Source organism: Chionomys nivalis, chromosome 12, assembly GCF_950005125.1.
Source record: "Chionomys nivalis chromosome 12, mChiNiv1.1, whole genome shotgun sequence".
Taxonomy (NCBI): Eukaryota; Metazoa; Chordata; class Mammalia; order Rodentia; family Cricetidae; genus Chionomys; species Chionomys nivalis.
In genome coordinates this window covers 44,886,974-44,906,953 of record NC_080097.1, presented here as the reverse complement: position 1 = coordinate 44,906,953, position 19,980 = coordinate 44,886,974, and the positions used below count along the sequence as shown (strand labels likewise).

Genomic DNA, 19,980 nt, shown 5'->3' with positions numbered 1-19,980 from the left:
ATCATATAGTCATCCGCATGGAGAGGGGGAAGTAGACAAGATTCCAGGGCAAAAACTGGGAACTTGCGGGTGAGGTGGCATGGGGCAAAGGGGAAATGGGATGAGAAATATGAGAAGGGGAGGATGGGAGGAGCTCAGAATTTTCGATGGGCCTCTGGCACCACATAGTGTTGATAAAGTTAGAGGACCAGCAGGGACAACAGGGACACAGCCCCTCTCCTGCGTTCTCCACTAGGGAAAGCCAACTTTAAATAATAGGGAGATAATTTTTTTATTGAGGGATAGAAATATTGCCTCTTTTGGTGTCTCAATCAGGAAATAATGATAGCAAGGTTATATCAAATTTATCATTACTTACTCATTTGTGTGAACGAGGACTGTAATTTCTTAAGTAACTTAGTGGGTCTCATTACTTACCCCCTTCAAAATGTTTTATATAAATTACACATAATTTAATATAGGAAATAATGGTAAAGCATGTCTAAAGAAATACAGAAATCTCTGCCCTTGATGTTCCCAGTCCTGGTTCCCTTTGTTACATTGTGCACAAAATAACACAAAACTGTTAATTTTTTTTTTCACTTTTATCAGAGCCCTTATGTACTTTTTGTGGGCTTGTTGCTGCTGTCTGTTGTGTGGTTAGGGTTAGGGCTAGGACTTTACACAGAGACATGGAAGAGTTACACGCAATTCAGGCTTTGCACTAGATCAGTGGCTCCAGACTGTGGACAAGGAAAACTTTGTTGGACAGAGATAGATGAAAGTGCCATTGCCTTCTAAAATAAAACATCTTTGTCCCTTCAGTGACGTTTATGAGGTTCAGAATAAGAGTTATAGTGGGGCCTAACGGAAGAGAGAAACTGGCTCGGGAACATTGCTGGAACGACATTGTTAGTCTGCTCTGTTCTGGCAGTTCTTTGAGAATGAGCAGAGAACGTGCACTGTTTGAGAAGTTGGGAACTCGACCCTGTTTTCAGGATTATGAATATTTATCTATTTTCTCCTTATTTAACCTCATTGTGCTTTGTTTTCATTGCTTATCAAAGCAACACATTTTATTTACATCTAAATCAATATTAATACATCTCTGTATTCTTGGAATAAGATTTTGGGTTGTCAGCTATTAACAGTATATGAGTAAGACTATATAATATATATATATATATATTCATACACACATATAATGTGTATTTATATACATTAGATTTTAAGAAATCTAACATATCCTTTTTAACAAATACACATACGTATAGATACTAAATTTTACTTTTATTTTTAATTATATTTATCTGTGTGTCTGAGGGGGGAGAGGGGATTGTCCTTATGCATGCAGTGCCCAAGGTGGCCAGAACAGAGGAGGGTGTCAGATTTCCTGGACCTGGAGGCCCAGTTGCCTGTTGGGACCTGAAGTAGTGCCCTCTAGCGGAGAAGTGGGAGTTATTTACCACTGAGCTGTCTCCCAGTTCTTGAGTTGATATTTAAAGCAATATTGTTTTTACACAAAGTGTTTGGTGATGTTTATTTATTATCAATTATCACGTTGGTTCGCTATAATTATATAAAGGTTTGCTTTAAATACCTTAGACTTAATCTGCATTATCACCTCTGTTTCGACTTGCTTGCCATTCAACCTTTCTTTTCTCAGTGAAGTGACTTGTGTGCGTGTCAGTTTAGAAGGCAGGTGAGCTTCCCACTCTCCCTGTCCCCTCTCCACACCCCCTTCTCTCTGTTTCTGTCATTTTTGACTCTGTTAAACCTGGCACCTTTTTACTAGAGTGGGCATTCCGCTCAATGTTGTCCCCTTTTTGCTCAAATACCAATTAAGCTGTGTTTTCATTTAAGTCATTTGATTGCCTGTAAGGCAACCACAACAAGAAATATCCCACAAAAGCCACCTTCAGCCTGCCTCGCTATCCACTCTCCTATATGCAGTGTTTCATACATCAGCGCATCTTCGTGTCCTTGAAATAAAAGATCAAATACAATAGCAGGCGCAGCAGGAACACAGGTGCAACCTCACAAGTTTACAACGAGTGTGGGCTAAAAGGTGTGGATTAATAGCAATGGAAACCGGCTGGAGACAGTGCATTTCACCACGCATGTAAATTACCTTTAATCTCATATTTCCCCACAGAAATCTACAGTCACTCTGGAACTATGACTCCCCTTTTTGTTTGGCTGTTTTAGAAGAGAACCAGTTTTTGGTAGCCTGGTAAAGAAGATGGCAGTTTTGGCTATCTAGATGCGGGAAGGGGCGCCATATAACTTTACCACATTACCATCTCTCTGAGTGCATGTGTTCTTCCACTTGTTGGGTTAGGGTTCAGGACAGGTGACTTCCTGAACAGAGCCCTTCTGCTAGCATTTGGTTTAGGCCGAGAGACCAGGCAGACTCCCTCTTTTGTGTGTCTTATGACAGTGATCATTCGTCTGGCACATTTTTGTTTTACTAAAGTAAGGTGGACTCTATCAGAAGCCTCTGTCTTTTTGCTGAGCACTGTCACCCTGAAGTCACCAGGCTCTACTGCATCAATTCTGTCGCCCTCCTCCTTTGCGTAGTGATGGCGGCTGCAGCCATAGAGGAGTTTCCAGGCATGCAACGCAGAACTAAGAGACCACACAGGGAGGGTCCATTCTGTGGGAAAACATGTTCCAGAATGTGAGGACTTTGAAGACAGAAGGGTTTTCAGAATCACAAAAGATATTAAGGTTACAGATGGAATGTTACCTTGAACATGAACATTTCAGCTTACGGTCTGCTCTTTCCTTCACCTGCCTCTGCCTCCCAAGAGCTGGGATTAAAGGCATGCACCACCACGGCCCAGCACGCACTGTGTGTTTTTGCTTCATCAAAATTGTATCTCACCATCATAGAATGGAGGAAAAGCATGCTCCTTAGAGTTAGAGAAACTAGGAGAGCAAAGCACGCTCTCTGAATTTAAGACACCATTGGACTTGTTTGGATGTCAATTTTCTTAAGGTATCACTTGAAATTAATGGTTATCTCATAGAGTTGTTTTATATTACATAAACCAATGCAAATGAAGTGTTTAGAGCAATGTTCTGCACATAGCATGTGTTCAGTAAAAGTGTTTGTTCTCAAGGCAAAGAGCTGATATCTTTCAGAAGGCAGTTCTGGCCTCTGAATTCACTTGTTAACGAGTCTCTAACTCAGTCTTCTACCGTTTCTTTCTAGTTAGCATCCCTGTGTTCCCCTTCTATACCATTTGTCCCTGAAGACCCCTGAAGCCTTCAAGCTATCTCTGTCTTCTTTTCTTAGCGATCAATACCCATTACACATAGCTCGGGATTATAGACATCCTGGCGAAAGACGTTAATGGAGCCTGTCAAGCCACAGCACAACCACTTCCTTATAGAGAAGCACTTGGGTCTTCTAAAAGCCTGACCTTCAGTTAGAAAGTGATCAGGAAACTTCAAATAAGCCCGAGAATCTGATCAATGTTTTTCACTCTTTGGCTGTGATTAGCTGAAGGACATCAGTTGTCACCAATAGTCTACCACAAAACCAGATACATCAACCAAGTGTCCAGCATTTCTTCACATTGACCATCTATTGAATATCCTTAGCATGAGGGACAAGGGCTCTTCAGGTTTTCATGGCAGCAGAGGGCCTCTTGCTGACCTTCATAGAAACAAATGACTGGACAGTACCTACTGAAAACAAATAAAGCCCATCCCCCTTTAGCGTTCAGAAGTCTGGGTTATTGCTGTGTTGGTGTCAAGAACATCAGAGCCGAAAGTAAAGCCATGTATTTTTCTGGTTGGAAGTCTCTAATCAAAAATGTCAGATTGCCGTTCATCTCCCATTCTGTTTTATTTCAGTGTATGTCTTTCCTTTGACCCATAATCTTGGCAGAGTGAGAAATGAGAGCGGGAAAATTTCACACCAATTTCCATTTCTGAGAATTGAGAATGAAGTTAGTAAATTTCTTAGTAAGTTTATTTCAAGTCATCTTTTTGAAAAGTCCGGGATCTCTGGGTAGACTCATTCACCTGAAATTTGTCGCCACCTTGTGTTCCTTCTGTGAACTTCATTGCCTGGAAACTTTTCCTCTGAGAACGCTGGGATGGTAGCTCTCCAGTTTCAGCACTCTGAAAGTGAGTTTTCAATTCTGCAGTCATTGACAGGCTAGATCGCTTGAGAAAATGGGAACAAAGTCCATAAAGACAGATATGTTTAATATGTGTTTGGGATCCAGGCAGGGGCCATAAAAAGTGGGGTTTTGTTGTGCTTTGAGTCATCGAGACTGTCTCGTGGATCATTTCTATAGCTCATTTTAAGGTACCATAATTTCATTCCTGACAAAAACCTGAAAATATATCGAGATTCCTTGGCATCACAACCTTTGAAAAATATCGCAAATGTCAATTCTGTCTTATGTGTTGAGTGTTTGAAAGTTGACTCCACTCCTCACAAACCTCTCTGTGACCACATGGCCCTTCAGTGTGCAGTCACTAATGCGTCTGATCGTATTTCCACCACCATATTCTAGGTGTTTCTATGAGCTGCCCGTGTCTACGTAGTTTAGAGCTCAGCGATTTGGGGAGTAGTTTTACCTAAACCCTAGGAACCAATGGTCTGTGTGTACGCTGCAGAGCGTGGTCACTGGTCAGCTGGTCTTCAGTCCTTATTCTCTATGTTCTGGCTCTGGTTCCGAACCCCATACTGAGGGATACATGGATGGATGATGGAAACATGGACACTTGGGCTCATTCTTAGAGCTCCTCTCCATCCAGTGATCAGGCTGTTCCTCTCCCAGTCTCAGCTGCAACTAGCAAGCTCAGTTTCATCAAAGTACAGCTCCGTTCTGTTTTTCAACTACAGGCTTTGACATATGTGCACATAAAGATCTCGCTTTTCTCCTACAGTCCATGGAAGGCCAATTAAAATCCGCAGGGCTAGAGGTGAAGCTTGATAATAGAAGGTGTGTTTTGCATGCATCAAGACCTGAGTTCGATGCCCAATTGAGAGGAAAAGATAGCAATAAACACAGAGGGAAAATGAGCTGAAAGATACTGGGACATTACAAGAAGTTGTGCTCATGAAGACCCAGAAGCTTCAGTTTCCTCTACTTCCTGATACATATGCCTCATCTAAGGACAAACGGGATATGATTCATCAGCAGATTAGCTTGGGCAAGCTTGGAGAACTATGGGTAACATCTAAGGGACTAACCTGTGAGAAGGCTCTGGGATTACCCGAAATAAGCATAAGCAGGTTAGAACTCTGGAGAGATTGCCTAGTGGGGAATCAGGAGGATGGAGCTTGGGGAAAGGCCAGACATAGTTATAGTAAAAGAAAGAAGACGTTTGGGGAACAATGACCAGAAGTTAGCAGTCAACTGAATGTGGAGACCAAGGCAAGATAAGAAACAATTGGGCTAAACTTTTTTTTGAAGAGATGTTGGATAGACACCAATGAAAAATAGAAAAAAAAATCAAGAGAGCGATCCTTTAACAAGGATGACACCACAATGTGTGTGTTCTTCACCAACACATGGCACATTCAGGAGACTCTAAAAGCGAGGCTTTCCCTCATGTTTGCATACTATGTCATTGTCTGGTTCAGTGGGACTGAGGGGAACAAGCTTGGCCTATCCTGAGTTACCGTGTGCTATCTATGTGAGATATCAGCTCACACATCCTTGGTTGTGCCCAGGCTGAATTACTCGAGTTCATAAATCCACAGTCTTTACCAGAGTTAACCCAGCTTGAGTGTAAGAAAGAGCCAAGAAAATGAGCCGACGTTTTGCTTTCAGATGTAATGACCAACCACACCAGGAGACACAGACTGATCATTTATACCAAGTATTAAGAATACCTAAAAATTATGACATTATGATGAATGCTAGACCATGCACTGACCAATCACACCAGATTGAAGTCCTCCCCCTTATCTCATAACATTAACAGAGCAGCCCAAGATCAAAGCACAACAGGCAAGTTGACTGCTTACCCAGTCGCTTGTCCTCATCCTCATTCAGGTGAGACCAAAAAGGACTCTTGCCTCAGCCCCCAAGCTATAGTTGAGCTTCTTCTGTCCATGACATTTGAACCATTTCAAGCTGACCCTTGTCACCTTCTGTCAGTACCTGCATTTGACTTCTGACCTGAACAGCTCTGCACCTGGGCTTGGTAAGACTTCTCATCTGGTCTCTACAGACTGTTTCTGGACCTTTGCATCAGCTCTCCTCTAAAGACCACCCCAGATGCCTGCGTCAGCTCTCCCCTATGAACTGTTCCTGGACCCCCGCATCATCTCTCACCTATGGACCATTCCTGAACCCCTGCATCAGCGCTCTTCCTCTGTTAGGACAGCACCTCTTTCCTCTACAGCCTCATTATTTCTTTTAGTCATTCTGTAAAACACATAGCAGTATATTGTGTATAAACTACAAGTTAGTATTAGTATTTAAGAAAGATAGAATGATAGAACCTGTGACCGTCGATGGCCAGGCCAGCTATCAAACAAAATCACAGTCAGTGAAATTAAAGCAGCACCTGAAGCTGCCGTTGTTTGATACATTCTGCCCTTGTAGGAAGACACAAGTATGTTTATACTTCTCACGCAGCATGTTCAGAGAAGGACTTCTCACTGAATAATGGGATTTCTCTTTCAGTCCTCATAGATTTACATAGAATATTTTAGTGTCTTCAGGCATAAAAACGGTACCCATGTACCATTCTTTTTTCTTACGGTGCAATGATAGAACTAGAAGTTTTAGCTGTGAACTCTACCACTGAGCTACATCAACAGGCCACAGTTTTTCAAGACCAAGTCTCCCTGTGTAGCTGAGACTGCCTTGAGCTCACTACACAGCCTAAGCTAGCTTCAGACTTTGTAGTTCCTTGCCTCTTTATTGCAGGTACTGGAATCTCCTCTTCCTCCTCCCCCTCCTCCTCTTCCTCCCCTCCTCTTTTTCCTCCTTTTTTTTTACTCCTCTTCCTCCTCTCCCTTCTCCTTTCTGCTCCTTTCCTTCTCCTCTCCCTCCACTTCCTCCCCCTCTCTTCTTCCCTGCCCCTCCTCTTCTTCTCCCTGACCTGACCTGACTCCCTCATCTATCCCCCGCACCATAAGCTACATCTCCAGCCCAATATTTTTTCTTAAAGGAGCAACTTCTGTTAAATCCATTGATAAGATGCAGTGGGAAACTGATGTGTGTGATATGCTGAGTCACCAGGGCTCTCAGTGATGCTTCCAGGAGGATAAATTGCAAGGGCGCAGCAACAGAAACACCACCAAGGACAGTACACTCTGTTCTTCTCTTGCTTTTATTTCATTGAATCACAAACATTTCGTTCAGCGTTTGAGATCTTTATTTCAGTATAAGGGAAAAATAGCAATAGCTTCAGCAGGCTTAGCGGTCCCCAACAAGAAAACAGACACTGTGAGAGCAAGAGTGCTCCCACCCACAGATTCTGTATAAGGAAAGAACCCCCCACAAGGCAACAAACTCACAGGCCTGCAGAGATATGCAGGACAGGAACTGAACACTGAGCACTCATTCAGGTATCATGAGGCTTCAGGGGGGTTGAATCTAGGATGTGAACCACCATGTTATACCACTGAGCTCTTTCCCAATGTCCCTAGTCCATTTTCAAATGTTATGCTTTTGTTAAGGAATTCTCATCAAGTCTCCCAGTCTTGACCTGATCTCTCTTTGCAGCCCACATAGACCCTGAGCCTGAGATCATCCTGCCCCAATCTGCAGGGATCACAGGCCTGGGCCACACACCAGGCCTGAAAGTAAGTGCTCTTATGACCTTAACAAAGTAACCATTCAATCACTAGCCCTGTTTGTTTCTTTTGTGTGCAGCTCTGAAATGATCATTGTTCAATTTAGTTCTTAGAAAAGCAACAAGACTCACATCATGTAGGAGATTACTAAAGGAGAGAAACTTCCTATTTGGACATTCAACTAAAGCCCATTGGAAAATTCATACACAATTAATCTGGAGCTTACAATCTGTGCTTATGTGGCTAAATATTAAATGAACTGTTTCTCCTGAGAATTTTCTAGCCAGTTAAAGACTATCTGAAAAAACAGCCAAGATGTGTTCAGCAGGACATCAAGGCTGGGGCGAGCTGCGTGGGGCTCTTCACTCCAGTCTAGCACAGCCGTTCTGGATATCCAGTTTCAAGTTCTGGACAGAAGCAGATGGTTCAGAATGAGTGTTTTCTGTAAAATCTATAAACATGTATTTCAGTCCCTCCTTCATGGATTCTGTTTTGCTAATAAAATTATTTACGTGTGTGTGTGTGTGTGTGTGTGTGTGAAAGAGAGAGAGAGGGAGGGAGAGAGGGGGAAAGAGGGAGAGGGGGAAAAGGGAGAGAGAGAGAGAGAGAGAGAGAGAGAGAGAGAGAGAGAGAACCGCAGTATAGCTATGGCGATCAGAGGAGAACTTTAGGGTGCTGGTGTTCTTCCTCCATGGGGTCCTGAGATGGAAGTCAGGTGGCCGGGCCTGCACCTGCTGGACACTCTCACTGGCTTATTGATCTGCTTTTATTCACACCCCTGAGATGTTAGTCATGGTGACTTGTGCTCTAAAATGAATGGACCAATTACAACAGAAAGACGGTGAAAGAGAAAAGCCAGAAGTTCAGAAGTTCTGTTTCTTTATCAAAACTTATTTTTAAATAATTGTTTCCAATATAGATATAATAATTCAAATGGGACAGTGCCCCTCACCCACAGTCATTGGTTGACTTGGTAAGAAAAATCTTTAGTAATGGAGCAGTTTAGTAAACAGTGTTCCCTTGCTATGGTAACCAGACCATAATGCCCTCTAAAGTATATCAAGGAACCCCAGCTTGTGGGGATGGCCAATACACTCTGAGAGAAAATTCTCATTTTTGTCTTTTCTAGAACATCTTGTGAGTCTGACACTGTTAAATTCTAGCTTGCTCCTTCCACAAAGATTAAATATACATTATAGTGTACTCCACAGAAATTTCTGAGGGTCTGTGAACACAGTTTCAACCATCCTGTCATCCGGGAAGTGCAGACGATAGCTCTAGTTAGCGAAGGGGTAGGTAAGGAACACTGAAGAATGCGAGCATTTGAATATTTAAATAGGGATGCACTCAGTGTCACAGGAACCTACCACATCATCACTTTGCTTGGGATCTGCAATGCCTCTTGAGTCCTTGCTGACAGATTTCTATAACACATAACATATGCTCTATCAGGATCTGAACCAGCTATTGTGAGCAGGATACATATATGCACACATGCACATGAGCCCCCCCCCCACACACACACAGGGCAGAGTACTCTGCCCTTCTTGCTAACAGCACACACATACACATGCATACTCATGAGTACAGACACAGGGCACACTGCTTTTTTCTCCATTAAAAAAAATACTTCTAAGGTAGTTCATAAATCATTAATGAACAGGGAGGCTGAGGAATTTCTGCTTAGGGAAGGTCCCATGAGAAACCATGCAGTTCTAGTAAAGTGTGTGAATCTCTAAGAATATGTTATATAAGGGACTATTCAAGCATGTCTCCTGAAACCCACTAGCGCCATCTTTGTACGGACCACACAGGTACTGCAGGGAATACAGTTGTTAAGCCGCATGAACAACTTCAGCTAGACACAAAACAAAATCCTTTCTGTGATACTGAAGAACCCCAGACAGAAGTGCTCTGGCCACAGACGGCCTCTTGCTCATCCACTTAGGGAGAACAGCTGATTGGAAGCTGCAGGATTGAGAATCCTGATGTACATACACCTCCTAGCTCCAAGTGTGAGGTACCTTCCTGTGAGACTCTGAGGATGCACAAGGATCTGGGTCATACTGGAGAATCTATAATAAGTTTTTGTTTTCACCATCTTGGCAAACTGGGAGTCCAGAGCCCTGGAGCTAACTAAGGCCTCAGTGAAAACTATCACTGTGTTTCTCCCCTCAAAACTGGGGCCAGAATTGGGGTGATGAATAAGGCACTCATTTAAAAAACAGAATTTAAATAATAAAAGTAAACTCAGTAATTACAGTGACTCATACCAGCTAGACCACTTCTGGACACACACCCAAAGGACTCCAAACCCTACCAGGGAGGTTCTCAGACTTCCATTGTAATGTCGTACTATTCATAATAAGAAAGTGAAACAAGTCTATGTGTCCTTCAGCAGATAAATGAGGTAAGAGAAACATATCCATATACACAATGGAACTGTATTGGCAGGAAGGCGATTGGATCTGGATATTACTCCAGTAAGTAAATTAACCCAGACTCGGAAGGACAAATATATCTCATGTGTCTTTCCTATGTGGACTATGGGTTTTAACTTTGCATTTGGTTGTGGCTATAGATCACAAAACTAGAAGGAGGACTTGAGATGTGAAAAGTGGGCTTAAGGAAAGAGGTGGGAGGAGTTGGTCACAGAATACATATGGCACAAAAGAAGAAAGGGGTGAAGGAACACAAGAGAAGTGTGTGTGTGGGGGGGGATGAGGGCTAAAAGCAGAGAAGGAAGACAAAACAAAGTCTTGTGAAAAATGCCATACTGAAGCCCGTAACTATATATTCTAACTAAAAGAAATGAGTACGTCCCTGGGAGTGCAGGCTCATTTCCTTCTCTTCTGCTCAGCCCCACCAGGCTAAGCACATTGTGTATTAGAGTCAGTTAGTCATATTTATATTTTAACCCAAGATCTGGGTGCTGTTACTAGATCTTTTCAAGGAACTAACGGCAGTTAAATGACAACAAGGAGATGAATGGATTGGACACGAATGGACACATCCCGTCAAGGGAAGGGACGTACCAGTGTGATGTAGTGAGGGCTTGAGAAGCTGGATGGAAGGCTCTCCAATATCTCCGCAGCACCCTGTTGATGAAAAGATGCTATTAACCAACAAGTAGTCCTCGAGAAAGGACCACTCTTTCCAATACCACAGAATGTGTTTCCTGAGACACAGATCCAGGAAATGCACAAATAAGAAGAGTTGTAGAAACAGTAATCTTCCCTAGACTTCTGTCTTACATATGAGCATATCTAAGACCTGTTCTGTAAAGAACACCTATGGGAGAAGGTGAGATCCCCTACACACATACTCACGCTGTGGCGTGAGTATCACTGGAACGGTCTACTAGTCTCCAGATCTCAAAAGTCCTGGTGGCATTGAGAAAGGCCACAGCCACTTACATTGTTATGAACCTGGAAGCTCTTTGGGTGCTCCCAAACTGCCTATGAATATGTACAGGACTGAGGTGCCCCTCTTTATTTACTTTCTGTTAGCTCCTCAGGAAACAGTGAAACAATGAGAAAACATGGACCAGCAGAAGCAAGACCTAGGAAAGCACTCCCTTCCAAAGAGAAAAAGCCAGGCATCATTTGTGTGTGTGTGTGTGTGTGCATGTACATATATGTATGTATGCATGCATGTATTATGTATGTATGTGTGTATAGATATCTTCTTCATACAATTTTGACAAAGATTGGCCTTCACAGGGAGTTAATATGTCGAAAAATATTTTAAGAGCCTACAGATTCCTGTAAAGTTCACAGAATTGTATCATAGTGCGTATATCATCAACATGAAGCCGAATCATTGTGACAATCAACAAACTTCTCAGAGCATTCTGTTTAACCTAAAATGCCATAACGCCACTAAGGTGTTAGTAATATTGCGTTGTTTTGTTATTAAGCCAAGGCTGATCTTGAACTCTAGATTCTCCTGCCTTGTTCTCACAAGTGATGAGATCACAGGCATACACAACTGTACCCAACTTAAACTTGCAGCCTTGACAAGTAACAAGTATGTCTCAGCCATGCTTAAACCCTGGGTTGGCTTCTCTGACAGTTGCCCCACCCTCATCCTGTGGTATAGAGAATTTCAACTTGACTCTCAGCTCATGAAATGCACCTAATTTACACACAGTTATTTAAGGAAATTGCAATTAGGAAAGCAACTGCAAAGCACGTAAGACTTAGTAGATAATTAGCATATAGTACATGCTAAATGTCCACCAGACACATTACAAAGTACATTGACTTTTTCATTCAACCCTAGGGCAACTATATAAGATGGATACGACCATCATATATTTTCATGTCAGAAAATTCTCCATATACATTTAGAAAATCATCACACAGTACTTTCTGTGTATAAAAACAATTAAGATTTGTATTTAGCCATCTCAGCATTAAGTATGACATAGTAAAAGGCACAAATTGATAAAGAAAATGGTAAACTATCATATAGTAAGATTACGATGAATTATTCTTGCTTAAATATTCCAGGGGAGTTCAGTCGTAATTTTTTTTTTGTTTGTTTGTTTGTTTTGCTCCCCCCCCCCCCGTGGCCTCTGAGCATCATGAGGGTGGGGAGCAGATATTCTGCAAATATTAGACAAAGCCCAGAATTTTTAGAAGCAAAGCATCTGAGCAAATGCTTCAAAAATATCTAGAACTGTACCATCAGACTTGCACCAAAACTCTCGAAGTCCTGAATTTTATAATACTGGTTATATAGACTGAACAAAGACTCTGTGGTTAGACACACTTGCTGCTCTTGTGGAGGGCCTGTGTGTGGTTCCTAGCAACTGCATGGTCACCCACAAATGCATGTAACTCCAGTTTAAGGGACGTTAATGCCTTCTTCTGACCTATGAGGCACCAGCACAGACATGGTGCATACATACCTGTAGGCAAAACACACTCAAAAAACACAAGCATCTTTAAGAAAGATTTATCCTTCTATTTCTATTGGCAGTATGCCTAGAATCAGCTGACTGATAACAGAAACAATTGGAGGCTCTCCATCCTTTGCTCAAGTCTTGGGTTCTAACAGGCATTTTACCGTTTTGTTAGGGTAAACTTGTCAAGAATGGCATCGATTACTTAGATTAAAACACAAAATGCCTGGCAAGATGCAACGGTGGCACATGGTATAATTCCAGCACTCAGGAGCCTCAGGAAGGAGGACAGCCTTGAGTTTGAGGCTAGCCTGGGCTGTTTTTCATTTAGTGGGCGAGTTTTTTTTTTTCTTACTAAAATTCCATTTGAGATTTTTTTCTGGTCTCTTTTTTTTATTACTAATACAATATTATTTTGAGAATACATTTGTATGTGGTCTAAATTTTCCTGAATTTAATTCAATTTGTTTTATACCCTAGCATATGGTTTACAATTGTAAACTTTTCCACTAGTACACAAGATGATATTTTATTTAGTAAGTCCTTTCTGCTCTGAAATAAGTCTTGGTTATTGTATGGTATCTGTTTGATTCTGCTGTCCTCCCTGCCCCCACTTAAACAGTGTAATCTTCCCTTGTATAGCATGCCTCTAAGCATCTCCCATTTTACTTAGGTTAGGCTGAGTTCCACATTGAAAATATATACTTGCCAGAGAGACAGAGCCAGGAAGATGGCTCATCTTGCAAATCTTACACAAGTCTAAAGCCTTAACTTTGATCCCCAAAACCTACTTAAAGGTGGAAGGCACCATAAAGTTGTCCTCTGATCTCTGTCTACACAGACATATGACAGGCAGACAGGCAGACAGGAAGGCAGATAGACATATACACACACATACATATAGCCAGGCAGACAGGTAGACACATATATACATATGTATATAGATTAATAATAATAATAAATAGAACACTACAATAATAAAAATATATGAACATACATGTGACAGTTCGTTAGCTGTCACAAGTAAAAGTATCTCACATGTAGGGGGTGGATATCTGTCAGGACTGGGTCCCTCCGTGTAGGGTTCTCGTCAGGAAAGTATCCTTTATTCTCCACTCCCCGCATTTCTCTAGGAGAGCTGTGAAGAGGGAACATGAAACACTGACACAGGCTGTTGGAAAAGACACGTGATTCTAATTAAACCACAGAGGATATTTTTAAGTGATGTGAAGCTTGTACCTTGTAACCACTCAACTGCAATAGCTCAGAGAGAAACCAACATTTGTATTGTATGAAAGAGCTAAACAGGTTTTCCGCTTGTAAAGAAGTTTGGAAACCAAGAGGATAAGCATTTGGACACCAGCAGGCATGTAAAAGTTTGATTTGGCATTCTTATCTGGTCTTCAGTAGTAGACCTCAGATCACCCCACCCTGATAGGTTCTGTGGCCACGGAGTTAGCATGTACTTAGTGATGGCCTCCTTTGACACAGAATATGTAGACATACTTTTGAACTGGCTTCATCTTGATGCATTTCTGGTAGCGGACTAGTAATATGACAAGTCCAACCCCAATGATGACCATGACAAGCACAATGACCATGATAGAGACACCTACAACATAAAAACAGGCAAACCGAACTTCAGCGGGTCATCCACTTGAGGACAGTAGAACTTACAATCTCACTTCTTCCCCAAAGGGCTTTAGCTCCCTGTCCTCCAACATGACACAAATTATTATAGTCTCTATTCACAATGAACAACACCCCAAGATTCCAGCATGTTTAAGGAAAGCCATAGTCAGCAAGAAAACTTTTGCTTGATAGTTATTAACCAACGCTAGAAAAGGCCCCATTGCAGTTTGAGTTTCAGAAGTCATAAGTGACAGTTGGCTAGAAGATATATTAATTTTAAAAAGCAGATGTAGTAAATTTAGTTTGGGTCTCCAAACATGCAAAATAGGAAGGCAGGACCATAAAAACCCTCGTGGAAACACAACAAACACACGGCAGATGAGACAAAACCTTCATGGCGGAAGACTTTGAACATACATGAGAGTTATATTCCTTACTGGTAAGGTTTAAAGTTTCTCCCCAGTCGGTAATTATTGCTCCATCCTCACAGTGGCACTCATGTTCATGGTCATCCACCTGAAAGAGCAGCCAATCACGTATTGCTACTGTTATTGAATGACTGAGAAAAGCTGTGCTTTGCAGTTCATTTCTGATAATGTTAGTTTTGCATCAGGCCAATACACCCATTTATCCATATCTATAGATTTCTAGTACTTGAAAGAGTATCTGATATATATCTTAATAAATTTTAAGTGACAGCTGGGTTTCAGGACAATGTTCCACTCAGATATAAACCATTAGCATTGAGCAGTGTTGAGCTAAAAACAAATTTAGAGTGTGTGTGTTTTTACAAAACCTTTGGGCTGAGGTTGATAGTAGTGTAACTTAACTGTAAGTGACATTAGGAAAAATTAAAATTTAAACTTCATATTTAAGCTTTATATGTATATAAAAAGTAGGTTTCTAAATTATCAATATAGATAATAAATTATTTCCCTTTAACAAAGGTAATTCAATAATATCCGGGTTGGTTCTTTGCACTTATTTTATTGATTATACATAAAATGTAAAGAAAATATATAGCTCTTTAAAAGAATAAGCTTACTTCCACACAGGCTCAAGAGTGAGGGCTAAGGTAAGGGGAAAAAGGATGCTGAGACGCTACTTTAAGAGGCAATGCAATCTTACAGCGTTTTCCTCACACTGGGAGGGGCAGCTGCTGAAGTTGTAGGCCTTTTCCATTTGCACGCATTCGCCATAGCTGCAGACCTAGAGGGGAAGCAACCGGCGTGAACTAGAGTGACACAAGTTACGGAACACGTGATTTTACACACTGACAGATGGGATTGTGCATTCCTTCTTATGTGGCTTAGTTGCATGTTGGATGCAGCACTAGGGGAGATTGCTTTCACTCTTGTGACACCCATGTCAATCTCCCTGAGGGGAATCACAAGCAGACTTGATATAATACTGAGAAATGTCTTGCTTTGGTTTACCAACTTTGGGTGTTTAGTCAAACCAAAGATAACCCCAAAGACAGTTTCAGTTCCCCTGTACCAATGGATAGAGTATCACCTCTTTCTCTCTCCCTCCCTCTCTTCCTCTGATCTCCTTTCTTCTTTACTCTCCAATCTTTCACTACTCTTCTCTTCCCTCCTCTTCCCTTGTGCCTCATCCTTTTTTTTGTCCTGTTAGTACTATACTCTAAACAAACAGATGAAAACCAAAGAGCCACATGTTGTGTGTATGCAGGAATTTATTTCTAAAAAAGTCTTTTCTGAACTCTCATGCGTTTTGAAGAATTATTCATGCTAAAGAAGATAGTGACTCAACCTAAGCATCCACCAATACATGGACGTAAAAGTGTGCAAACATGTAACGGAGTATAGCTTAGTTGCAGAATGAATAAAAGCACGTCATCGTGGCATCTTGAGTAAGTGTGGGAGGCAGATTACGTGACGTATGTCAGATATAGGTTGAAAATTTCACATCTGAGACAGTTCAGGAATTCTCAATCACACACGAAAGCTAAGAACACTGAACATAAGAAGCAGAGAACTGGATTGCGGTTTCCAAAGGCTGGTGGGGTGGCCAGGAAGAGGAAAAAGGAAACTCAAGATAATATGTTTAAATATTCAATTAACCAGGAATAGTAATTTCTAGTGGATCGTATGGCAGAATGTTTGTAATTAATAATATCTCATTGTATGTTTTAACAGTTAGAAGAGAGGGTTTTGGATGTTCACAACATGAGAAAATGGTCAGCTGTTAAAGAGGTGTCTATCCTAATTACTCAGATTTGGTTATTACTCATTCTACATATGTGCTGAAAGATTATACTGTACCCAACAGATATGCATAATAATTAAGTGTGGGCCATAATAATTACTAAAATCTGGAATATAAAGTAAAAAGTCTTCCTCGTTTTCTCTTTGTTAAAATTAACTGTAGCAAGTCAAGCTAAAAATCTGAGTAGGCCCAATACTCCGCGAGTAACCGGCTCTCTTCCTTTAGATCCAGTATGGCCGGGTCTCCACAGCCCCAGGAAAGCATTTCTGTGGCCAGGCTCTGTGTATGACATTATCAAGTACCCTGGTCTGTAGGCCGTGGGAAGCCAGCCTAATTACGAAACCCTAGTACGTAGTCCGTCAGCATGGTGGAAGGGATAAAAGGCAGAGTGCTTGCTGGCATCAGTAACATTAACTGGAGTAGAAGCCATGCATAATTTCATTAGATATCTATTTTAAGATACCAATTAAGCATACTTATACCAATTACATATAATTTAGGATAACGGCAATTAAGCAAGAATACTATTACCATATTATCACTACCCTCGCCTTCAATAAGTAACAGGAAACATGGCCATTGTTTCCCTGTTTCCCCACATAGAAACCCATCTGGAGTCAATCCCAGCAGCCATCATGTTAGCAAGCCGCTGTCCTCTTACCATTCCGTCCCCACATTTCGTTCCAGAATTAACCAGGCCCATGTCTCTGGAATTGTGGTTTAAAAACATGGTCTTGCATTTGATGGTCACATTCTGCTTCTGATTAGTTAGGCTATACACTTTACTCTCTCCGAGGAGCGACGAGCGCTGCCCTCCAGCACAGAAGATCTTTCCACATTTGAGATCTCTGGAGGAAAAGAAGTAGAATGTTCTCCGACTCAGAACCAGGAACCAACGTTTCAGAGATGAGACAACCAGCCCAGCCGCTTTCCTCTAAACCCCATTGGTTGACAGTTTCCAGGACCGTGGTAGACCGCAAAAGCTCTCAGACATTTAAAGCCCAAACTCTAAGAACTGACCTGAATAGATAGTTGTGCGAAATAATCACTGAAAGAATTTTCAGTTCTTAAAACGCAATATTCATTAACACTCACAAAGGATATTTGTTAGTGATTTTGATTAGCTTTAATGGGAACGCTGAGAGCTGTTCTTCCTCTCTTGATATTAACTAATGCTAGCAAGCCTGGGGGCTGCGGTTCTTCAGCACCCATTGCATGGAGGGTTCACCACTGGAAGTAAGTTACTGATAGGGAAGTGAGGGGCACTCCGTTTCCGCATGGTGTATATAGGAGCCACAGGGAACTTGACTGGAGGATTCTGGGATTGCTCCTTTCAGTCCAGTCACTATTTTGCCACACATGAAAGGTCACACAGAAATGCAGCCTACGGACCTGGAAGGGAGTTTAACTCATGGAGATCAGTCTCACTTTCAGCTTCTTTAGAGGCCTCCGCTGCTTTCCTTCACTCTTTAATTTACCTCCTTTAAAACATGGTTTCCATTCCTATTTTCCCTGGTTTGGTAGCATTCTTTTCCTCCATTTCTTTCCACCCGTCTTACCCCTTCTTTAGTCTTTCTATTCCAGGACCCCAACTAGTAAACTCGGCAAATTCAACTAATGATGCCAGGGGTCTGGGCTTTCCATGCTCTTCCTAATTCTCAGCAAAATCAGAATAACAGCTTTCAAAATGGAGTCTTTATGAGCTCTCAATACACTTTCCTGGACATCTGTTTCCATGGGGCACTTACTTCTCATCACAGGGAGCAAATGTGTTTCCCTTTTTCTTGCAGTATCCAAATCTGTTTCCTTTTTTATTTATCTTGTAGCAAAGACCATGACTCTCTTTTGCTCCTGGGGTTCAAAATTACACAGTGAAGAGAAAAAAAAATGAACATTGAGAATCATAAAGCGGTTCATTTTCTAAAGCAGTTAAGCTTGCCAGATCATGCCACAGAATGGTACGGTGAAAAGAAGTCAATACATTATTGAGAAATATAAAAGGTTTTGAAGTGGGACTAGAGAAATGCGTAGGAGGGACAGGTGCAGAGCAGCTCTGATGCAGAGCCAATCAATTGCTTGGGAAGTAAAATCAGCAAGAGAGGTTGCAGCCAGCCATTTGTTAGATGAGACCTTGAAACTATATCACAAACTATATTATCTCCAATTATTTCCCAAATTCTTAGATAGTAACAGAAATAGCAACTATTGTCTTGATCATTCATCCCCGTGACTGTCTCTCACCATCACCAAACAACTCTGAGCACTGGTCATCCGGAGTGGGACACTGCCCCATAAAGCAGTAGCCTTCGCCATTCTTGCAAGGAAATCCGTTGACCTGGAACTGGTCCTTAGGACACTCAGGGGAGTGGCCAGTACACATTTCAGGAAAGTCACATTCATTTTTCGCTGGCCTACATATGGTCCCTTCCTTCTTAATCTGTCGAAGAGAAACAGGTATTTTGATGTGTGAGTTGGCGAAACTGAGTGCAGGCAGAAAGCTGACACACTTAATTGGTCTGTGAGAGACAGGCTCACAGCTTCCTTCTTGATGCGAAGGATTATGATCACCTGTAGAGATCATGGCTTTTCTGTGGCTTTAAGAATGAGAAGATAGTGAGGTATTTTTAAAAGCTTTAATTATTTTCAGTGTCTCAGTGTTTTCCCTGCATGAATTCATGCCTGGTGCCCACAGAGGCCAGAAGATAGCACCAGATCCCTGGATTTAGAGTTACATCTGCCATGTGGGTACTGGGAACCTAACCTGGGTCCTCTTCAAAACCAGTCAGAGATTTTAACTACTGAGCCAATTCTCCAGTCCACGATGATGGTTTTGAAATTTGGTATTACAAAAGTCTAGCCTTAGGCAGAGGTGACATGGACAAAACTGGTCAAATGGGCAGATGTTTTCATTTACCTTATATTTTCTGCATTCCTAGCTCTGCTATATCACTCCAATGAATCCCTACCCATCTAGTGCATAACACAGGATCTCTGTCACCAACAGATAATATTCCACCACATAAACTGTAACAATACCCTGCCTCTCATTTTTCAGGGAAGTGCACAAAGGTATTCTCTTAAATGTGTGGGATTCCTAGGAAGACATGAAGATACATAAAATGATTATTTCCTTCGTGAGCTTACAATTGCTATTCAGTGGAGTCAAATAAGCGTAAGAAAATTCCTTGGAGCAATTTGGATTTCTGGCCATTTTTTTTTCTAAATTCTATCCCTGGGCATCTAGTGTCTATGTATACTCTGCTCTCCTTTAAATGAGCTGTTGTTGGGGTATCAATTTCCATCCCACTTGAGTTTAGACTGACACTGATCCACACATGGGTAAGGATAAGTGTTGGTCACGTGATTTGATGCCTAAAAACACCAAGATGCTAACCATCTTCTCTATAACCCGGACCAGAGCATCATCTGTTCAGATATCATACTATTTCAG

General features: G+C 41.6%; 1 protein-coding gene across 1 annotated transcript in view; it reads right to left on the bottom strand.

Annotated features, from left to right (window-relative positions):
- Window positions 1-8,121: 8,121 nt before the first annotated feature.
- The window catches only part of Adam7 (ADAM metallopeptidase domain 7), a 35,561-nt gene continuing 23,702 nt past the window's right edge, over window positions 8,122-19,980 (bottom strand). The window contains exons 14-23 of the mRNA XM_057786681.1: window positions 18,771-18,966; window positions 18,278-18,380; window positions 17,191-17,377; window positions 15,429-15,509; window positions 14,738-14,816; window positions 14,175-14,280; window positions 13,707-13,806; window positions 10,795-10,857; window positions 9,127-9,183; window positions 8,122-8,166 (exon numbers count right to left, since the gene is read on the bottom strand). Of these exons, the coding sequence (XP_057642664.1) occupies window positions 8,122-8,166; window positions 9,127-9,183; window positions 10,795-10,857; window positions 13,707-13,806; window positions 14,175-14,280; window positions 14,738-14,816; window positions 15,429-15,509; window positions 17,191-17,377; window positions 18,278-18,380; window positions 18,771-18,966 (1,017 nt within the window). The remainder of the gene's footprint in view (window positions 8,167-9,126; window positions 9,184-10,794; window positions 10,858-13,706; window positions 13,807-14,174; window positions 14,281-14,737; window positions 14,817-15,428; window positions 15,510-17,190; window positions 17,378-18,277; window positions 18,381-18,770; window positions 18,967-19,980) is intronic.